We start from the raw sequence: 18,367 nt of genomic DNA, 5'->3' as shown, positions 1-18,367 counted from the left end.
GATCATAGGTGTCTTGAAATTAGAATTGTTATTTGAATTAGAATTGTTATTTGAATTAGAATTAGAATTGTTATTAGAATTTTAATTGTTATAGTTGACTACAGGGGAAAAATATATGGGGATGAGCAAAGATCATGTAGTTAGATTTATTTATGGTAATCATTAGATTGTCATACCTGGGTAAACATTTTTAATTTTGCCATTGAATAATATATTTCTTCTTTCTCTCATTCTAAACTGTGAAAAGTTAAAAGTAAAGTAACCTAATATCAAATTTTTCAGGACATATTTATACTTGATTTGCGTTTGCATTACTATTTACGGCTGTGGTTGAATTGTACATTGGATGTTATTGGAACAATTTTGGTCATTGTGGGAGCTTTGCCCCTCTTCATTCTGGGGATTTTTCCCGTAGTGTTCTTCTATTTCTCTATACAAGTAAGTGCATACATTTCTATTTGCATTAATAACTTATAAGTTCACAGTCAAATACAGTTTCAGACCCACTTAAGCCCCCTCTTCGTCCAAGTTCTGTAAGAAGCAGAGTCCAAGAAAGGAATAGACGTACGGGAGATACACTGGGGGAAATGCTTGTAAAAGATAAAGGAAAGGGAGCAAAAGAAGGCTGGGCTGAGCAAGCCCTCAGACAGCCACTCAGGCTGAGTCCCTGTGAGGGCGAAAAAGAAGAAGGATTAGCATTGGGTAACAAGAGTCTTGGACTACAGGACAGTTCCATAACAGGTTCAACAGGAAGCTGTCAATTGCAGTTGCCCGTTGGAGGGTCCCATGTGCACTTCCTGCCAGTACTCAGTCATTGGCTGGCCCCTACGCGAATATAGCAGTGAATCCATCAGTGCAGTCGCTGGAGCTGTCAGTCAGCCACGCTCCCTACAGCAGGAGAGGTGGAGCCTGCATTTTTGTGCCCACCACAAAACCTGTATGCTGTTCACATTTTCACAGAAACTTAAAATCCCTGCATATCCAAGAGGGAAACAGATATTACCCTTTTGTCCTGTTTTTCCAAACATCACCTGTTTCTTCCAGAAAAACAATTGCTGGAAGAGCTGAATATGTCTCTCATGATACGTTCATGATATCTTCATATTAAAGTGTGATCATCCAGTTTAAACTGCAAAATTATGTCACTGTGAGGATGCAGTGGAAACCAAATTTTTTAGCATGTATATTTTTTTTCTTCAGCAGTCAAACAAAGCAATTTTATTAAACAATGAAAAGAATAAATTAAAATGAACATCTTTATTACCTTTGTTATTTTACAAGAAGCCATGACAGCTTTTGGTTTAAAAAAAGTTTATAGCTTCCTACAGAAATGACTCACATAAAAGAAATTTCTCCAGCTTGCTCCTACACTGTGATATAAAAGTTCTTTTCATATTCACAGATTTATACACCTTATTTCTGTTCTCATAACTTTTTTTGACACTTATCCCAAGGTACTAGTCAAACATGCAAGAATGATAAACAGATGAATTTTTCAAATGTGTGATATCTATATGATATTATGATGTATTATAATGTAAGAGATTATTATAAAATATTTTAAACATCTCTTTACATTACCTTTACCAAAGTACATGCAATTTTTTTAATTACAGGCTTAATTCACACAAAAAAAGTGAAATTTAAAGATGTTTGCAGAAATAACTATTTTCCACTTGTTTATTTATCTTGGCAATAAGGACTTCAATAAAAGAGGAAATTAGTTTCAGTGAACTGAAAAACAAAAGTAGATTATAGGTGTAAATTGAGCTCAAACTGAATCCAAAACAATGAATGAATATGTTTCCACTCCACATTTTAGTTAATTATCCTCAAATATGCAATCTACTATGAAAATGTAATTCTTACATTTTTGGAGATTTTAAATAAAGTATAAAATATAGAGAAAATTACTTATTATTTCTAAATTTCCAGTGCCATTTCTATATTAAAATAATATTTATTCCATAGCATGATTTCTATATCCTGATAGTTTTAACTGATAACATATAAGGTAAAATAAATGCTGAAGCATATATATTAAATATATAAGTATCTGAGGCTCTTTTCACAAAAAGATTCTTAGAGTTTAATGCTTTTCAAAAACCCAAGTTCTAAAATTCATGTTAGAGTGTAGTGTGCTCAAGCCAGATTACAAATAATTTTCTCATTTCTATACCTATACTCTATTCATCCTACTTCACATGTTATTCCTGTTCTCTCTGTCTGTCCCCATTTTACTTAACATTGATGGCCTACGTCATATTCCACTTTCTCTATGGAGCATTCTCTATCAGAATAGTGTAAAGAAAACTGACTACTTGTCTACCATTCCGATATCTACTATTACGGTTTTATTACACTGCTGGTATATACTGACGGTATAATAAATCCAGAATATATGAAAATGTAAGTGCTCTGGGGGAAGAGACTATGTCTTATACATATATTAAAGATCTATAAAATTAAAGATCATGTCAAATGAAATTTTATGTGATGGTCTCCTGTCTGGTAAACTACAACAGAGTGATCAGTAGTAAAAGAGTCCAGAAACCATGTCTCATTAGGGGGATTGTAGGATGAGGTCTGAATTTGGATTCAGGAACTTGGAGTTCTAGTCATTGTCCTTACTTGTGTGCCTGGCACATCATTTCTTTTTCTAGGCTCCATGTCTTTCCCCTGTGAAATAAAAGGTTTGATTTAGATGTGTGCTATGTAAAGTGTGCTTCCTGGATGCATGGGCCATAGCCCAGACCTACGAGATCAGACTGTCTCAAGGTGGGGCCCTGAAACCTACCTTTCAACAAATGCTTCAGGCAGATGATTCTTACTAAAGTATGAGAAACGTTGATCTGGTTAAAAGTTTCTTAAATCAGATTCCCCAGAGAGTTGTATGAAAAAACTCCATGGATTCTACAATTCACTGAAAGTTTATCAGAAGCTCCAAGTGTGTATGCATATTTACATTTGTCTAGGGAAAGCATTTTACCCTTATTTATCTACTCACAGGGTCTGTGACCCCAATAACATATTCCCTAATCTAGACAATTTCTTAAATCCCCTTATGGCCTCAGAATGCCACAGTCTTTTGTATTCTTCAGAGCATTTAGCACAGAGTTCATAAGTTGTAACCACCAGACTGTATGTACCTGAGATATGTTTTTGTTTAGCTTGCTCAGTAGTTTTACCAAATGTAGACATTTTAAAATCAGAGATTTTACCTAAAATTCCAGATTTAAGATTTTCCTGAAAATTTTGCAAGACCTCCTAACTCTTGATTGTCATTTCCAGTTGGCAGCAATTTTCTGGGGCTGATTAATGCTCCAGTTAATTCAGGGCAATGCCCCCTCCAGCTCTCCACAGTCTCTACCTATCCAAATTGTCCTCAACTTGAAGCCAAAGGGAAGTAGACAACTTCTAATTGTGTCTGCAGTGGAAATTTTTGAAGAAAAAAAGACTAAACTATTTTTGCTGTAATTATGTTTAAGTACAAAATATAATTGTTTATTTGGTCTGCTTCCCTGATTCAGTGAGTTAATTGTTTGGTCACATTTTCAATATGTAACGTAGAGCTTTTTGCATGGTGGGTACTCAATAATGGTCATTTGAGAGCATTGTCAAAGTGAAATTTTGCCCAATTATATTCTGGTTGTCCTGTCCAGAATTGGGGCTTTTTTTTGGAGACAGTGTCTCATTCTATTACCTAGGTTGGAGTGCAGTGGCATGATATGATCTCGGCTCACTGCAACCTCTGCCTCCCAAGTTCAAGTGATTCTCCTGTCTCAGCTTCCTGAGTAGTTGGGACAATGGCAGTCACCACCACACCTGGCTAGTTTTTATGTTTTTGGTAGAGATGGGGATTCACCATGTTGCTCGGGCTGGTCTTGAACCCCTGAGATCAAGTTATCCATCCACCTTGGCCTCCCGAAGTGCTGGGATTACAGGCCTGAGCCACCGCTTCCAGCCTCAGATTTTGGGCTTTGTAACCATTGCAAAAGCACACGAGTTTCCTAAGCCTTCTGTGACAAAGTGCTGTCAACTGGGTGGGTTAAAATAACAGAAATGTATTCTCTCACATTTTAAAAAATCTGTTTGTTTCTTTTTATTTTATAGTTTTGAGACAAGGTCTGGCTCTGTCACCAGGGTGTAGTGTAGTGGCATGATCATTGCTCACTGCAGTCTTGACCTCCTGGGCTCAAGTTATCCTCCTGCCTTAGCCTCTCAAGTAGCTAGGCCCACAGGCATGCACTACCACATTTGGATAATATTTTTGTTTTTTTACTTTTTGTAAAGACAAGGTCTCCTGACATTGCGCCGATCTCAAACTCCTGAACTCAAGCAACTCTCCTGTCTTGGCCTCCCAAAGTGTTGGCCTTATAGGTGTGGGCACCACGCTTGGCCCCTCTCACAGTTCTGAAGGCCAGAAGTCTAAAATCAATATATAGGCAGAGTTGATTCCTTCTGGAGGCTATGAGAGAAAATCTGTTTCATGCTCCTCTCCTAGCTTCTGCTGGCTGTCAACAATCCCGGTATTTCCTCGGCTTCTAAACATATCACTTAAATCTCTGCCACTGGCAGACATGATATTTTTCTTATGTCTATGTCTTCTTTTTACTGTCTCTGATAAGGACACTCAAGATTGGATTTACGGTCCACCCTGCATTCAGGGTGATGTCATCCTGAGATCCTTAATTACATGCACAAAGATGCAGTTTCTAAATAAGGTCACATTCAGAGATACTGGGGTCAGGACTTGTATCTAACTTTTGGGGGTCCCTCTTTAAATCCCTACACAAGGGTCTCACAGTTTTTAAACTATCGAAGCAATTTCTGCTGCATCTTTCTAACTGCTTCTTTCTATCTTCTGATCAGAGATACTACGTGGCAAGCTCTCGGCAAATCCGGAGGTTGACAGGAGCATCCCGTTCTCCTGTCATTTCCCACTTTAGTGAGACTTTATCAGGAGTGTCTACTATCAGAGCATTTGGACACGAGCAGAGGTTTATCCAGCAAAACAAAGAGGTGGTGAATGAAAACTTGGTCTGTTTCTACAATAATGTAATTTCTGGCCGGTAAGTCCCATCAATACCTAGTGTAGGATCAGTCTCTCTTCTTAGATATCTTGCTCACTGACTTCTAAACAGAGTGTTTTGTAATGGCATTTCATCCAATTTTTAAAGTATGTATTAATAAGACAAGTATTTTCTAGTATTTAATGTATGTTTAAATTAAATTACATCTATTTATATTCACACGAAACGTACATACTATTTCATAAGAAAAATGATCCCAAGTTGTTGAAAGATATGTGGATACTATTAGAATTACTTATGACACAATTCTACATTGTGTTTTATATTGTTAGAATATATTTTATTTGTATACACTGTTTTGTAAAATTTTTGAATTTGAAGTTATAATCTCACATAAAGGAGAAAAATGAAATATTAAATAGTAGTTGAGCACATTTCAATTTTTAGAGGCTAATTTTATTATATTAAAAAGTGTATACAATTGGAAAGGGAAAATTGATTTTCCAATAGGATTTTTAAAATGCAATACATCATTTTAGCTACTGTTTTCTTGCTTTGAAATTCTGAGAAGTCTTAAAGTTCTGCAAAAGTAAAATGCATTTTCATGCAGATGAATTTTTTCAGTTATCATGTGATGACCCTGTGTTTGATTGATTTCCAAGTCAGCGGAGGAGAAAAAAGAAAGCAGCTATTGCTGTTTACTTCTCGATTTCCCAGAGGAGAGGTAGGACCAAGTGCGCCAAAACTTTTTCATCTCGGTTACTCAGGAATATATTCCATTTATCACAGGTGGCTGTCTGTTAGACTTGAATTTCTTGGCAACTTACTGGTGCTTCTTGCTGCACTGCTTGCTGTGCTGGCTGGCAATTCTACAGATTCAGCAATAGTTGGTTTGTCTATCTCCTATGCCCTAAATGTAAGTAATAATGATTTTTGTGGTATATGGTATGTTTATAATCCAATGAGTTAAATAGTCTTCTTCTTTGCTTGTCTGAATTATAGATTATATTAACTAAATAATGAGAGACAAATCTGGATTGCCCTGGAGGCTCATTTCTTTATCTATCTGGTTAGTAGCAGAAAGCTAGCTCAGCAATTCTAAGTTAACTTACAGGAAGAATAGGCTGATACTCAAGGCTGAGTGCTAAAGGACCAGGAAACTCCTGCTATTCTATAGTCACTCAGAAGTTTCCTGCTCTCCTGTCCTAATGGATTTATAGAATATTACAAGGGTAAGGCCCCTCTCCAACACAATTGGTGTAGCTAATTTGCCCAGCCTAAGCCGAGAAGATAATGCAAGCTCTAGGGAGAATATATGTGCTGCCTCTCCTTGGTTTGTACTTTTTTCTCTAATAAACCCTATTTGATATTACACTGCAATACACTAGTGGTAGGATGCATGCCCCCTGTGTAAAACAGCAAATGCCCTAAACTGCTTAAGAATTCCACATTATGTAGAAGGTATGTCTAGGTGATTTTGTTATATACTCTTCGTCTCATATCCAAAAACTTTGAGCCAGTTGCATTTCAGGATTCAGAATTCAGGCTTCTGGAAAGGAAATATGTAAACAGCCATATCCAAGGCCTGGTTCAGAAGCCTACAATCAAACACTACTGTTTTTATCGTGAACTGTGTGCCTATACACCTTAACTGGATTAAGTAAATGCTTTGAAGAGCTCCATATCAGCTCAAGTCAGGTGGGCTATTAAATAAGTTGGCACCAAACTCAAGAAAAAACTGGATTGTACAAGTTTTTCTTTCTTTTAGAATTCTGTTGGAAGTTACACCCTTGAAGAACCTACATTTGGGAATAGGGTGAGAAGAAAATATAGATTTTTTTGTTTTTTTAAATGGGAACAGGAATGGTTCCAAAGTTAGTAGAATCTTCCTTCTGGTGGAAGGTAGTGAAGAATGCCAAAGTGTTTGCCGATTATTATTTTTTTCTCATTTAGGATGTACATTTTTTTGAGGCACATCCCATCAATCTTGGCATTCATCATTCCTTATATCCAGTGTTCACTTCTTGAATATATGCTGAATTATATGGTCTATCTTCTGACAAATAATTTCAATATTTATTATGTTAATGAGTTAAATATCCTTAAAGAAACACAAGTATGTATATGAAGAAATATGCTTATTTCTAGAGCTGCTAAATAATCAAAAGAAATAACAGTATTTGAAATAGTATGTGACAAGTTCTTGGCAGATCCAAGAAATGAAAAGTGAAACTTTATAAAAAATAATTATTTGTATTACATAAAAAACTAAAGAACATGCATTACGCTCTTGTTTTCTTCACCATACCCCCCAGATAACTCATTCTCTGAATTTTTGGGTAAAGAAAACAAGTGAAATTGAAACCAATGCAGTTTCTCTTGAAAGAGTTTGTGAATATGAAAATATGGTTAAAGAGGTAAGCACTCCTCCTGTAATCCCAGTACTTTGGGAGGCTGAGGTGGGAGGACTACTTAAGGTCAAGAGTTCAAGACCAGCCTGGTCAACATAGTGAGATTCTGTGTTTCCAAAAAATAAAAGTAAGCTGGGTGTTGTGGCTTATGCCTTTAGTTCAAGCTACTTGGGAGGGTGAGGCGGGAGAATCCCTTCTGCTTGGGATTTCAAAGTTGCAGTGAGCTATGATTGAGCCACTGTGCTCTAGCCTCAGTGATAGCACAAGATCCTGTTTAATTAAAAAAAAAAAAAAAAAAAAAAAAAAGAGGTAAGCGATGAGCACTCCTACATAATCAATAAATGGGTTGGATGCAAGAGTAAGACATTGTAATGTACCATAAATTATCATTTAAAAAAATAAATTTTAAGCAAACCTGCATTTCTAAATTCATATAATATTCAGAGTTTCAATGAAATTAAAACCAAAATTGTTATAAGTGGCCTATTACTTTATATATTACTAAAATAGAAATAAAAACACTGCTATTTAAATTGGGATACTCCCTAAATTGTAAGATATATTCCCACTTCAGTGAGTTATAAAAATGCAATATGGTATCCTGTTTCTAAAAGGCACAGTGATTTGTCCTCTACTGATGTATAGGGTAAAATATACAACTGGCAATTATAACTTTGTGGGGATTTTACAGTAAGAAAAGTGTCATAATATAGTCAACTCATAATTATTTAGATTCTGCACAATTTCTAAATCAATTACATTTGATTGCTTATACCTTCCGTTCTGTATACTCATCATTAATATATCTGTGAAAGAGAAGGGAGAGGAGAATAAATTAGTCTGTTTTGTTTCTTCCAAGTAACTGTAATTTGGGAGGGCAAAGAGTTATTTTGACTATTGACAAAGTAAAATATTTAAGTTTTTAAAATATTTTACTCATCTAGGTTACTTCTGCTTCCAAATTCCATTAATTAACATGGTGGATGACAAAGATGGTTTGAATTTCTGTTCTTCAATCCTCCTAGGAAGCTAGCTTTCCTTTTTATCTTGTAACTCTCCCTCTTCTGCTCATGAATCTCAGGAAGAGGCACCTCCTCCAAAGAAAAATCTACCATTTCCCATTGCATTTGTGGTAATATCTCTTCCTGTCTTCCCTCAGCTCTTACTCCATTAACCACCTCTTCTACTTCCTACTCCCTTGCTGTTCCTCTCAGCCTGTAACTATGCTAAAATATTTTCTATATTCTCCAACTCGTACCTGAACTTTGAATTTTCCTCCAAATTTTCCCCCAGGTCTTGTTTTTCCTTCTCATAGAAATTTCATGAAACATTAGTCTACCTTCACAATCTTTAGTTACCAATATTCAGCTTTTTCAGTCTGTCATCACAGGGCTAATATAAAATATTATTTTTCTATATTTTCTAAATTTTTGCTCATAAATATATATCTTTCACATTAGAAAAAGATGATAAAAGAAGTGTGTACACACATTTAAACAAACAAAAACCTTTATGGAATTTGATGCAAGTTGTGACAAATATTGCTACAAAAACTCTTGATGTCGAAGAGATATAAACATGTTCAAATAACCTTATTCAGCCCTCTACACTGTTTTTCTGCTTTCCATTACAGAAAAATTCTTTTGCAAAGATGCCTGTTCATGCTTTTCTGTTTCCTTTTCTCTGACTCATTTTCGAACCCTCTCCAAACAGGCTTTTTGATCCCATTACTCCATGGAACCTTCCCTCATGAAGATCACAGCTGGTCCTTTCTCAGTCCTCACTTTAACTGACCTATCATTTGACATTAGCTATCACTCCCTCTCCGAAACAGTTTACCTCATTGCCCAGGCATCACACAGTCTTGTGTGTTCTTTTATCTCGTACTTCCTCCAGGATTCCACACAGGCCCCTGTCTTAGTCTTGGGCACAAGTAATCAGTTTCAAATAGTTACCAAACCCTTTGCCTAGAATGTTCTTCCGTTGGTATCCACATAGCATTTTCTCTCACCACGGTCAGCAAAGTCTTTCCTAACTACACTGCTTTAAATGACACCTCTTTCTTGTCCCAACCCTAGTTGTTTCTTGTCTTACAAAGCTTTTCATTATCCAACATGCTGTGTATATTATATGGTTCTTTTTTGTCTCTCCCCACTAGTCTGCATACTCCATAAAGGAAATAATTTTTATCTGTTTTTCTCACTTCTGAATCTCCAGCAACTAAAATAGTGACCTGACATAGTAAGCCTTCGAGGAATGAATAAATGACAAACTGTCCTTATCTCAGCCAAAGTTTCAAGTTATCTTCGGGCCCTTAATAGGGATTTTAGAAGATTTTTCTTAATAACTTGATAGGAGATGAGAAGTCCTATTACCTCAAAATACTTATTTCTAATATTTTCTTATAACTAGATAAGTTTCATGTTGGTAATATTTAAAACTGTCTTCAGAAAATCATAATACCTACAAATGTCTTTCATCATTTATATTCACTTTTGTTACATGCGTAAGAATTATTTTGGGGGGAGGGATTTTTTAATTATAATTGTTGTTTAAAGAATTTCTTTTTGTTTGTTTTTGTTTTAAGTCACCTTGGATAACATCTAGAAGACCTCCATTACAATGGCCCAATAAAGGTGTAGTGGAATTTATTAATTATCAGGCTCGATACAGAGATGATCTTAGTTTAGCACTACAAGATATCACTTTCCAGACTCATGGGGAAGAGAAGGTATCATATATGCTTTAGTTTTCCTTTTATCTGAATGCATTCATTGTTGAGTATAATATGATATTGAATGTAAGGGGGCCTTTTGTTAAAGTTTTACATAAAAATAATAAAGATATGTTGTTGGTGTGTACTGAATACATTTTCCCTCTATAAAAAATACAGTTCTTAATTAAATTGCTCATACACCACTATGAAACACAATTTTGGTGTACTTGGTTTTTACTTCCTCTATAAAATGAATTGCAACAATAAATAAATCATTACCCCAAATACAGTAAATACATATGTTTAACTATTTGTATAGTCAAAAACATCATGTTTTCCAAAACCATTAAAGAGATGGGAAAATGCTTGAAATGCACTTTAGTTAACACAAGCAACTCACAAAACCATTGATAGCATAGAATATTGGCTTTGTGTTTTAAAAAAGCAAACAGACACATTAGCAGAAATATTTTTGTAGTAGATATATTTTTGGACCAGAAACAATCATTCTGAAATTTTGAGTACCCCAATGAATTCAACAGATTTCTGTTTTTTCTGATGTATTTTGTTAGACTTAAGATTTTGTACTAGAGTAAAACAACAACAAGAACAACAACAACAACAAAACACTTTAATATTATACCTGCCTAACATTGGTATTAATACCAAGGCACAAATCAGCAACCAGAAGAGATTGCTCTTTAGTTCTCATGGTCACAGGAGCATGTTTAATCACTGAGATGTTTGTGACAAGATGATTATTTTGGCCGAGAGTCAAAATCCTTAAACACTATTTGTGGCCACACATAATAGAGTTGTTTTAATGCAGAATTGTTTTGATACACCAGAGAAATTTACGGGCGTTCCTTGGATTTTCTAGTCTATCTGGCGAAATATTGCAATACACTGTTTCTTTGCATGTTTGTTTGTTTCAGTGAAGGGAAGGTAGCGAAAATCTGTTTACTGAAAATCTCAATGAAACCACTCATTCTCATTGCTTCTTTTGCCCTAACCTTTAGTGGGCAGTTCAGGGGCAGTTCAGGAATGACCTGTTTTTCCTGGGTCTGCTGGGGACCTTTAGTGAGGAGGTAACTAAATTACTAAAAACTAGAGGAAAAACACAGATTAGTCAGAACCTCTAGAGCGAGTAAAGAGTATTTGGATAAACACTGGTCCTCAGATGTCACATGACATCCTCCATGCCCATCAAGGTTCATCTTGTTGACATATTGGAACCCATTGACCTAACACTTAATGTATTTTTTGTCATCACAAAGGCCTTGTTCCCTTACAAAAAGTAGAGTCTATGATTATTTAATTACAGATTGGAATTGTGGGAAGGACTGGAGCAGGCAAATCCACACTATCAAATTGCTTATTTAGAATTGTGGAGAGAGCAGGAGGCAAAATTATTATTGATGGAATTGATATATCAACTATTGGACTTCATGACCTTCGTAGCAAACTTAACATTATTCCACAGGTAAAGCATATTTTGCCAGTAATCTTTCTTAACCCACTCTAAGCAAATCTGTTTTCTTTTTTGAAATCTACTCCTTCCAAGTTGATAAATTCATTGTTTGAAGCCATATCATTTTAAATGAATTATATGAAAAACTGCTAGGAAATTGAACCCTTTTTAAACACTCTTATTATAAAGCATTCTTCCTAAGAGCGTTTATCTATTTGAAAAACCAATACATCTTTTTTTGATAAAATTTCCTTCATAAGTGCAAATGAAATTCAGATAAATAGATCAGACTGAAATATATTGATTTTAAAAAATTACTGAAGTTTTTGCTTAGTTGGCAGTTTGAGTGTAGAATTATGACTCTTTTTCACTTGAAGTTTAGAAACATTAAAAAAAGCGCAATAATTTAGCTAGATCTCTTTTCTCAAGTCCTTTGATTTTTCTATCTGTGGAATCAAAGGAATTTGATCATTAAGAGGCACACAAATTAGCTTAAAAATATGCCTCTAAAGCCAAAGATGAAATACTCAGCAGAAGCTGGACGTGGTGCATGCCTGTAATCCCAGCACTGGGAGGCCGAGGCAGACAGATCACCTCAGGTTAGGAGTTCAAGACTGGCCTGGCCAGCATGGTGAAACCCTGTCTCTACTAAAAGTACATAAATTATCCCGGCATGGTGGTGCACACCTGTGATACCAGCTACTCAGGAGGCTGAGACAGGAGAATTGCTTGAACCTGGGAGCCAGAGATTTCAGTGAACTGAGATTGCACCACTGCACCCTAGCCTGGGCAACAGAGACAGACTCCATTTCAAAAGAAAGAAAGACTTAGCTGAGTTTGAGTGAATTAAGATTTTTAAAAGTATTTTATGAAATATCTTTGTACTATCTTCTAAAAATATATTAAAATACTGATTTTAATACACTAAAATATCATTTAGACATATACTTGTATTCATGGATTTACCTCAAAACAAATTTGAGTAGAATCTGGAATTCTGGAAAGGAAAAAATTTAGTGGAAAAAAAGAGACATCAGTCTTTCCTCTCTCATACATGGAGTAAAATATAGTTTCACTAGGCATCTTGGTGTAGTAGAAAGAAAACGGACTTAATCCTCTTTGAATTCTATTCAACCACTTACCTTCTGTCTGGTGTGGATGAGAGCTCTTCAGAACCTCCAGCTCCCTCCCTTTAAAATAGGAATACTAATTTCTATCTTTCTGAGTTGCTATATTGATTAGTAATATTAGGTACATACTATACTTCATATTTATTATATGTTGTATTATATATATCCCTGACTACATAGCAGTAATTATCATCATTATTACGGTAGTTGTTATTATTTTCAATAATAGGAGGAGGAGAAAGAAAATCAGGAGACTTATAATGACTTAATATGAATTATAGTTTATTCTGACTCTCTTCTGTTTTTGTTTTACATATAAAATGAATTTGATGATTATATTAGATCTGATCATTTTGTTTTCTCCTGCTTTGTTTTGAGTCTGATTTTTAAAAATGTATTTACACCTCATGACAGTAAGATTATGCGGGACTATTTTCTGCTCTAGCATCCTATTTTATTTTCTGGAACCCTTCAAATGAACCTGGATCCCCTAAACAAATATTCTGATAGCAAGCTGTGGAAGGTACTGGAATTGTGTCACTTAAAAGAGTTTGTGCAGTCCCTTCCTGAGAAGCTACTGTATGAGATTTCGGAGGGTGGCGAGAACCTCAGGTAAGCTGCTGAGAGCAGAGCTTATCCAGGTTATTCATTCTTTGGAAATTTGAGTTGGCCTCCATGAAATACATAGCTCCTGAGCCACTAGGGCTGTTTAAAGTGCACCACGGCTGATTCCCTCTAGGGAAGAAGAAGAAAAAGTAAACTGGCAGCTGCAGGCTGGGAAACCACTGGCTAAGAGAAAGAAAAGGATAAAAAGGAACAATGCCCTATGAAAAGTCACTATTTAATTGAATCTTCTTTTGTCAAGACTGCTGCTCAAAGAGCCTTGTTACTAAAAAATGTGGTAAGGGGCTACTTTGCCTTCACCATTGTTTGTTGCCTTAAAATAGCCCCCTTCATGTGATCAGAGACACAAGGAAAGCGAGCTAGATCTGTGTGATGACCTGTGTGGTGATAATCCCACCAGCCTTTCTTTGATTACTTTCTCCCTTCCCCTCCGTGTTTTTGCTACGTTGGCCTCCATGCTGTGTCCATGAGTTTGCTAGAACAATTCACGCCTACCACAGGCGTGAATATCTGCTATTTCCTTTACCAAGAACAAGTTTTTACTGGAAATCTGCATTCTTCACTCTCCATGTTCTTCAGTTCTTGCCTTAAAACTTCTCCTGAGGATTTCTTTGGCAAGCCCATCTAAAATGCCATCCCACGTCCACACTTTATACCCCTTCTGTGTGTTTGAATTCTTCTTAGCACTTATTATATGCATGAAATTATGACATAAAATATTGCACTGTACTTGTATACTCCTCCTCCTATGCATTTTATTCAATTATCTTCCTTATTGCTTTCTGTGTCCCCATGAGAATGTATCGGCTACACAGAGATTTTTGTCTGTTTTGCTCATTGGTCTAAAGCCTGGCACTTCTTCAATAAATATTTCTTGAATAAAAGAAGAAATGAAGTTGTGGGTGGGAAAAAGAATGAATAGCAGTATCATCAGAATTTTAAAACAGGAAGTGTGTTATGAAGTCCAGGGTTGAAATTACCTTATTATCGTTATTATTTTTAACAGCGTAGGCCAGCGGCAGCTGCTCTGCCTGGCTCGTGCTTTGCTTCGCAAAACAAAAATTCTCATCTTGGATGAAGCAACAGCTTCCATCGACTTTGAGACAGACAAGTTGGTGCAGACCACAATCAGGAAGGAGTTTTCTGATTGCACCATCCTGACAATTGCTCACAGGCTGCAGTCTATCACTGACTCAGACAGGTGTGCTTTCTTTCTTTTCAGAAATAAAATCATTTCTGCCAAGATCAATATTGGGCATATGAAACACACTGATTACTTGCCAGTCATAAATAATTATTTCTGTGCTGAGAGATACAAAACTTTCCCTAATGGCATAGAAGGTATTTTCCAAAAGAATTGGAAGCAAAAGTTAAAGCTAAAAGAATATTAGAAAACTTCATATACTTCCTGAATTAACTAGCACCTATATTTTGTACTGATATAACTCATACAATAGTTTACACTTTATATTAGGAGGACCAAAAAATGTGCAGTGGAAGACTGTAGGTTATCTGAAGCTATTTTTTTTTTCACATTTCAGGGTGCTTGTTCTAGACTCTGGAAGGATTGTGGAATTTGAAGCACCACAGAAGTTGATACATCAGAAGGGACTTTTCTATGAAATGACAACAGAAGCTGGAATAACACAAGACTCAAGGACAAAACATAAATTTCTTTAGCTGTGTGTTAATTCATGTAATAATAAAAAAAACATACTGCATTAGCATTTTAAAAGCAAACATAGAGAAGAAACGCACAAGGGCAGGCGCCTGCTATAAGTTGGCACACACACTAATAGGCACCAGAGTTTGTTTGTTAGTGACGGAGTTTCGCTCTTGTTGCCAAGGCTGGAGTGCTATCGTGCCATATCGGCTCACTGCAACCTCTGGCCCCCAGGTTCAAGTGATTCTCCTGCCTCAGCCTCCCAAGTAGCTGGGATTGCAGGTGTGTGCCAACACGCCCACCTAATTTTTGTATTTTTAGTAGAGACAAGTTTTCACCATTTTGGCGAGGCTGGACTTGAACTCCCGACCTCAGGTGATCTGCCCATCTCAGCCTCCCAAAGTGCTGTGATTGCAAGTGTGAGCTACCGTCCCCAGCCAGCACCACAGTTTCTAACTATTCTGGGCTGTACTGAGTCTTCCTCTTTGATTCATATCTTATCCACATTGAGCAAAATGCTAAGTGCCACTTGTTCTTTAAGTCTCTAACTTCACTTGGGAGTTCCTTTCTCAATGGAGTATCACTCGATCTTCTCCCTCTGCCCTCCAGTGTGATCTAGACGCCACTTTTCTGTGCTGTCATTAGCCCCACATCCATACGTTTATCATGGCAGGGCTCATGCTCTATTTTAAGTCTCCGTTCCCTTTGAAGGCAAGTCCCCAGTTTTAATCGTCTTTGTATGTTATGTTCCTAGCATAGTCCTTTCACATAACTGATATCCAACAAATGTGTGTATAATGAATGACTAGACGTTTTAGAGTACAATAAATACTAATTTATATAGATGTGGGCTGAGCACACACTTATAATCCCAGCATTTAGAGAGGCCGCGGTGAAAGGATAACTTGAAGCCAGGAGCTTGAGACCAACCTGAGCAACAAAGCAAGGTCCTGTCTATACAAAAAATAAGTAAATATAATGAAAAAAAATTAGACTGGCATGATAGTGCACACCTGTAATCCCAGCTACTCCGGGCGCTGAGGTGGGAGGATTGCCTGAGCCCAGGAGTTCAAGCCTGCAGTGAGGTGATACACCATAGCACTCCAGCTTGGGTGACAGAGAGACACCCTGCCTTTAAAATCAATCAATAAATAAAACAAATAGGTTTTAAAAATATATGTTGAGTTATTGTACAATATATGAAATGATGAAGGAATCACAGAAAAAATGTTATTCAGCTGCTTTTGGGAAAGAGTAATTATATATGAACAGAATTTTATAATTTTTTATAATGTTTTATATTTTTACTATTCACTTTTGAGTAAAAAAAAAACCTAGTATTTTCTTTGGAACATTATTCTTTGATTAATATATCAACCTCAGTGAGATATTTTATTACATTTAGTGAGAGGATTGTTGATTTGTAGTCCTAATCATATTTTGAAGAACTTTTTCTTTAGTAGTTTTATTTAAAAGAGGCAATATTATGTCTCTGAATTGCCCTTCAAATTTAAAGTCTTTAAACTTCAATTGGATTTTCTTTCAAGAAGATTTTAATAATAGAGTTTAACATGTTCTTTAAACCCATCAACCATTTCTTTTATCCTCTTTTTTCCTTCCTATGCAACCCTGTACAACCTTGCTTCATTTCCTAAGGGTATTTATGAAAAGTTGCCTTAAACTAGAAAACTTGTATCATCTAAAGTCTCCTCCCTTAAGGATGTGAGCTACTTGAAGTGTTGTCCTGTCTTTACAAGTGCTTTGTATGTACAGCTGTCGAATTCCATTAAGAAAGGAATCAAGATATTTCATTAATATCAGTTAAAAGATGTTTTAGCTCTCTACTTGTATAATTTTAGTAAATCAGAGAATCTGCATAATTTTAAAATATAGTGGAAAATCATGGATAAATTGTGGTAAATTCACATAATAGAACTCTATCTAGCTATGAGAATGGATGAACAACAGCTACAGGCAATTTGATGAATCTCACAAAGAATGCTGAGTGAAATAGCCACAAAAGAATATTACTATATGAGTCCATGATTCTATTTATATGATTTTTTTAAAGAAAAGCTAATTTATACTATTAGAAGTTGGGATACTGGTTATCCTTGGTGGGGAAGAGTTATAATAGGGTACACGAGGTAGACTTCTGGGATGATGGTAGCATTTTGTTTCTTGAAGTGAATCTGAGTGATTCACTTTGTGAAAATTCAGTTTATGGAAATTCATCAATCTGTGTATTTAGAATATGTGTAGTTTTCTGCATGTATATACAGATATATATTATTTTCATATGTAATACAGAGTAAAAGGAAAGCAAAAGTAAAAAACAAAAAATGACTAAATCAGTGATTCAAAGATAATTTTATTGTTTTAAGAAATTAATATTTTATTCTTATTTCAATTATGTACATTGAACTTGTTCAATTATTAATGTATACTAGAAACAAAGTGAAAAGTACTCAAAATGATTGTGTTACAGAAAGGTAGCACATTTGTAATAAAACGGTTATTCCATGATTGTATGATTTGTTTAAAGATTTTAACTTCAAAATAGATTAATAAAATAAGGATAAATTTAAATATACACAATATTTACCATAGCTGATAGAGAAAAATGCTAAGTAGCATTAAGTTGCTTTCTTTGAGGATAATGAGAATGTTTATTATTGAAAGCCCAGGATGTGCCAGGTAATGTGCTATTTGGAACATGTATCACTTTCAATCCTCACTAAATATGTAAGAAAGGCATTATCCACTCTGTTTACCAAATATGATACTAAGATTCCAAGAGGAGCTGAGACAATAAGACACAGAATCCAGGTCTATGTGACTACAAAGCTGATGATGCTCTTCCTAGTTCTCTACCAAGATGTCTCACTCCTAGAAGTCACTTAAAATTAGTCTGTAGTTCAAAAGAGTTTGTACAATCCAAACATGTAATTTTTTTAAAAGCCTGAGTTTATACACACATACACATATACATATGTATAAATATAAAATAAGTTACAGAGTTACAAGTGTTAGAGCATTTGAAATTTTTTAGGTATTTTAGGTAAGCCAATTAATAGGTAATTCATGAAGTATCAAACAAATTGCATTTATTCCTGCTTTAAAATCTAAAAAATTTAATGTAAGGCAAACTGTTTATAATTCTTGTCAAAACAAAGTAAATGCTTTACCGAATCAAACTTTTTTACATATTTCATCAGAAGAACTCTCAACAATTTACAGAAATTCTAGACCCATTGAATTAGGCTCTAAGGATATTAGGTAATATAACCCACTTGCGGCATCCTTAATAAAACCACAT

General features: G+C 35.5%; 1 protein-coding gene across 2 annotated transcripts in view; it reads left to right on the top strand.

Annotated features, from left to right (window-relative positions):
• LOC116550966 (canalicular multispecific organic anion transporter 1-like) overlaps nt 1–15,283 on the top strand; it is an 85,866-nt gene extending 70,583 nt beyond the window's left edge. For both annotated transcript variants that reach the window (XM_032277175.1, XM_032277176.1), the window contains 9 exons: nt 283–438; nt 4,873–5,072; nt 5,823–5,949; nt 7,349–7,450; nt 10,032–10,175; nt 11,485–11,643; nt 13,207–13,373; nt 14,392–14,586; nt 14,927–15,283. In XM_032277175.1, the coding sequence (XP_032133066.1) occupies nt 283–438; nt 4,873–5,072; nt 5,823–5,949; nt 7,349–7,450; nt 10,032–10,175; nt 11,485–11,643; nt 13,207–13,373; nt 14,392–14,586; nt 14,927–15,065 (1,389 nt within the window). In that variant the 3' untranslated portion in view covers nt 15,066–15,283. The remainder of the gene's footprint in view (nt 1–282; nt 439–4,872; nt 5,073–5,822; nt 5,950–7,348; nt 7,451–10,031; nt 10,176–11,484; nt 11,644–13,206; nt 13,374–14,391; nt 14,587–14,926) is intronic.
• The last annotated feature ends 3,084 nt before the right edge of the window (nt 15,284–18,367 follow it).

This window comes from Sapajus apella, unplaced genomic scaffold (genome assembly GCF_009761245.1).
Source record: "Sapajus apella isolate SASKATOON/1434 unplaced genomic scaffold, GSC_monkey_1.0 scaffold8, whole genome shotgun sequence".
Lineage (NCBI taxonomy): Eukaryota > Metazoa > Chordata > Mammalia > Primates > Cebidae > Sapajus > Sapajus apella.
The sequence above is the reverse complement of the archived record's forward strand: the minus strand, read 5'-3'. Positions and strand labels throughout refer to the sequence as shown.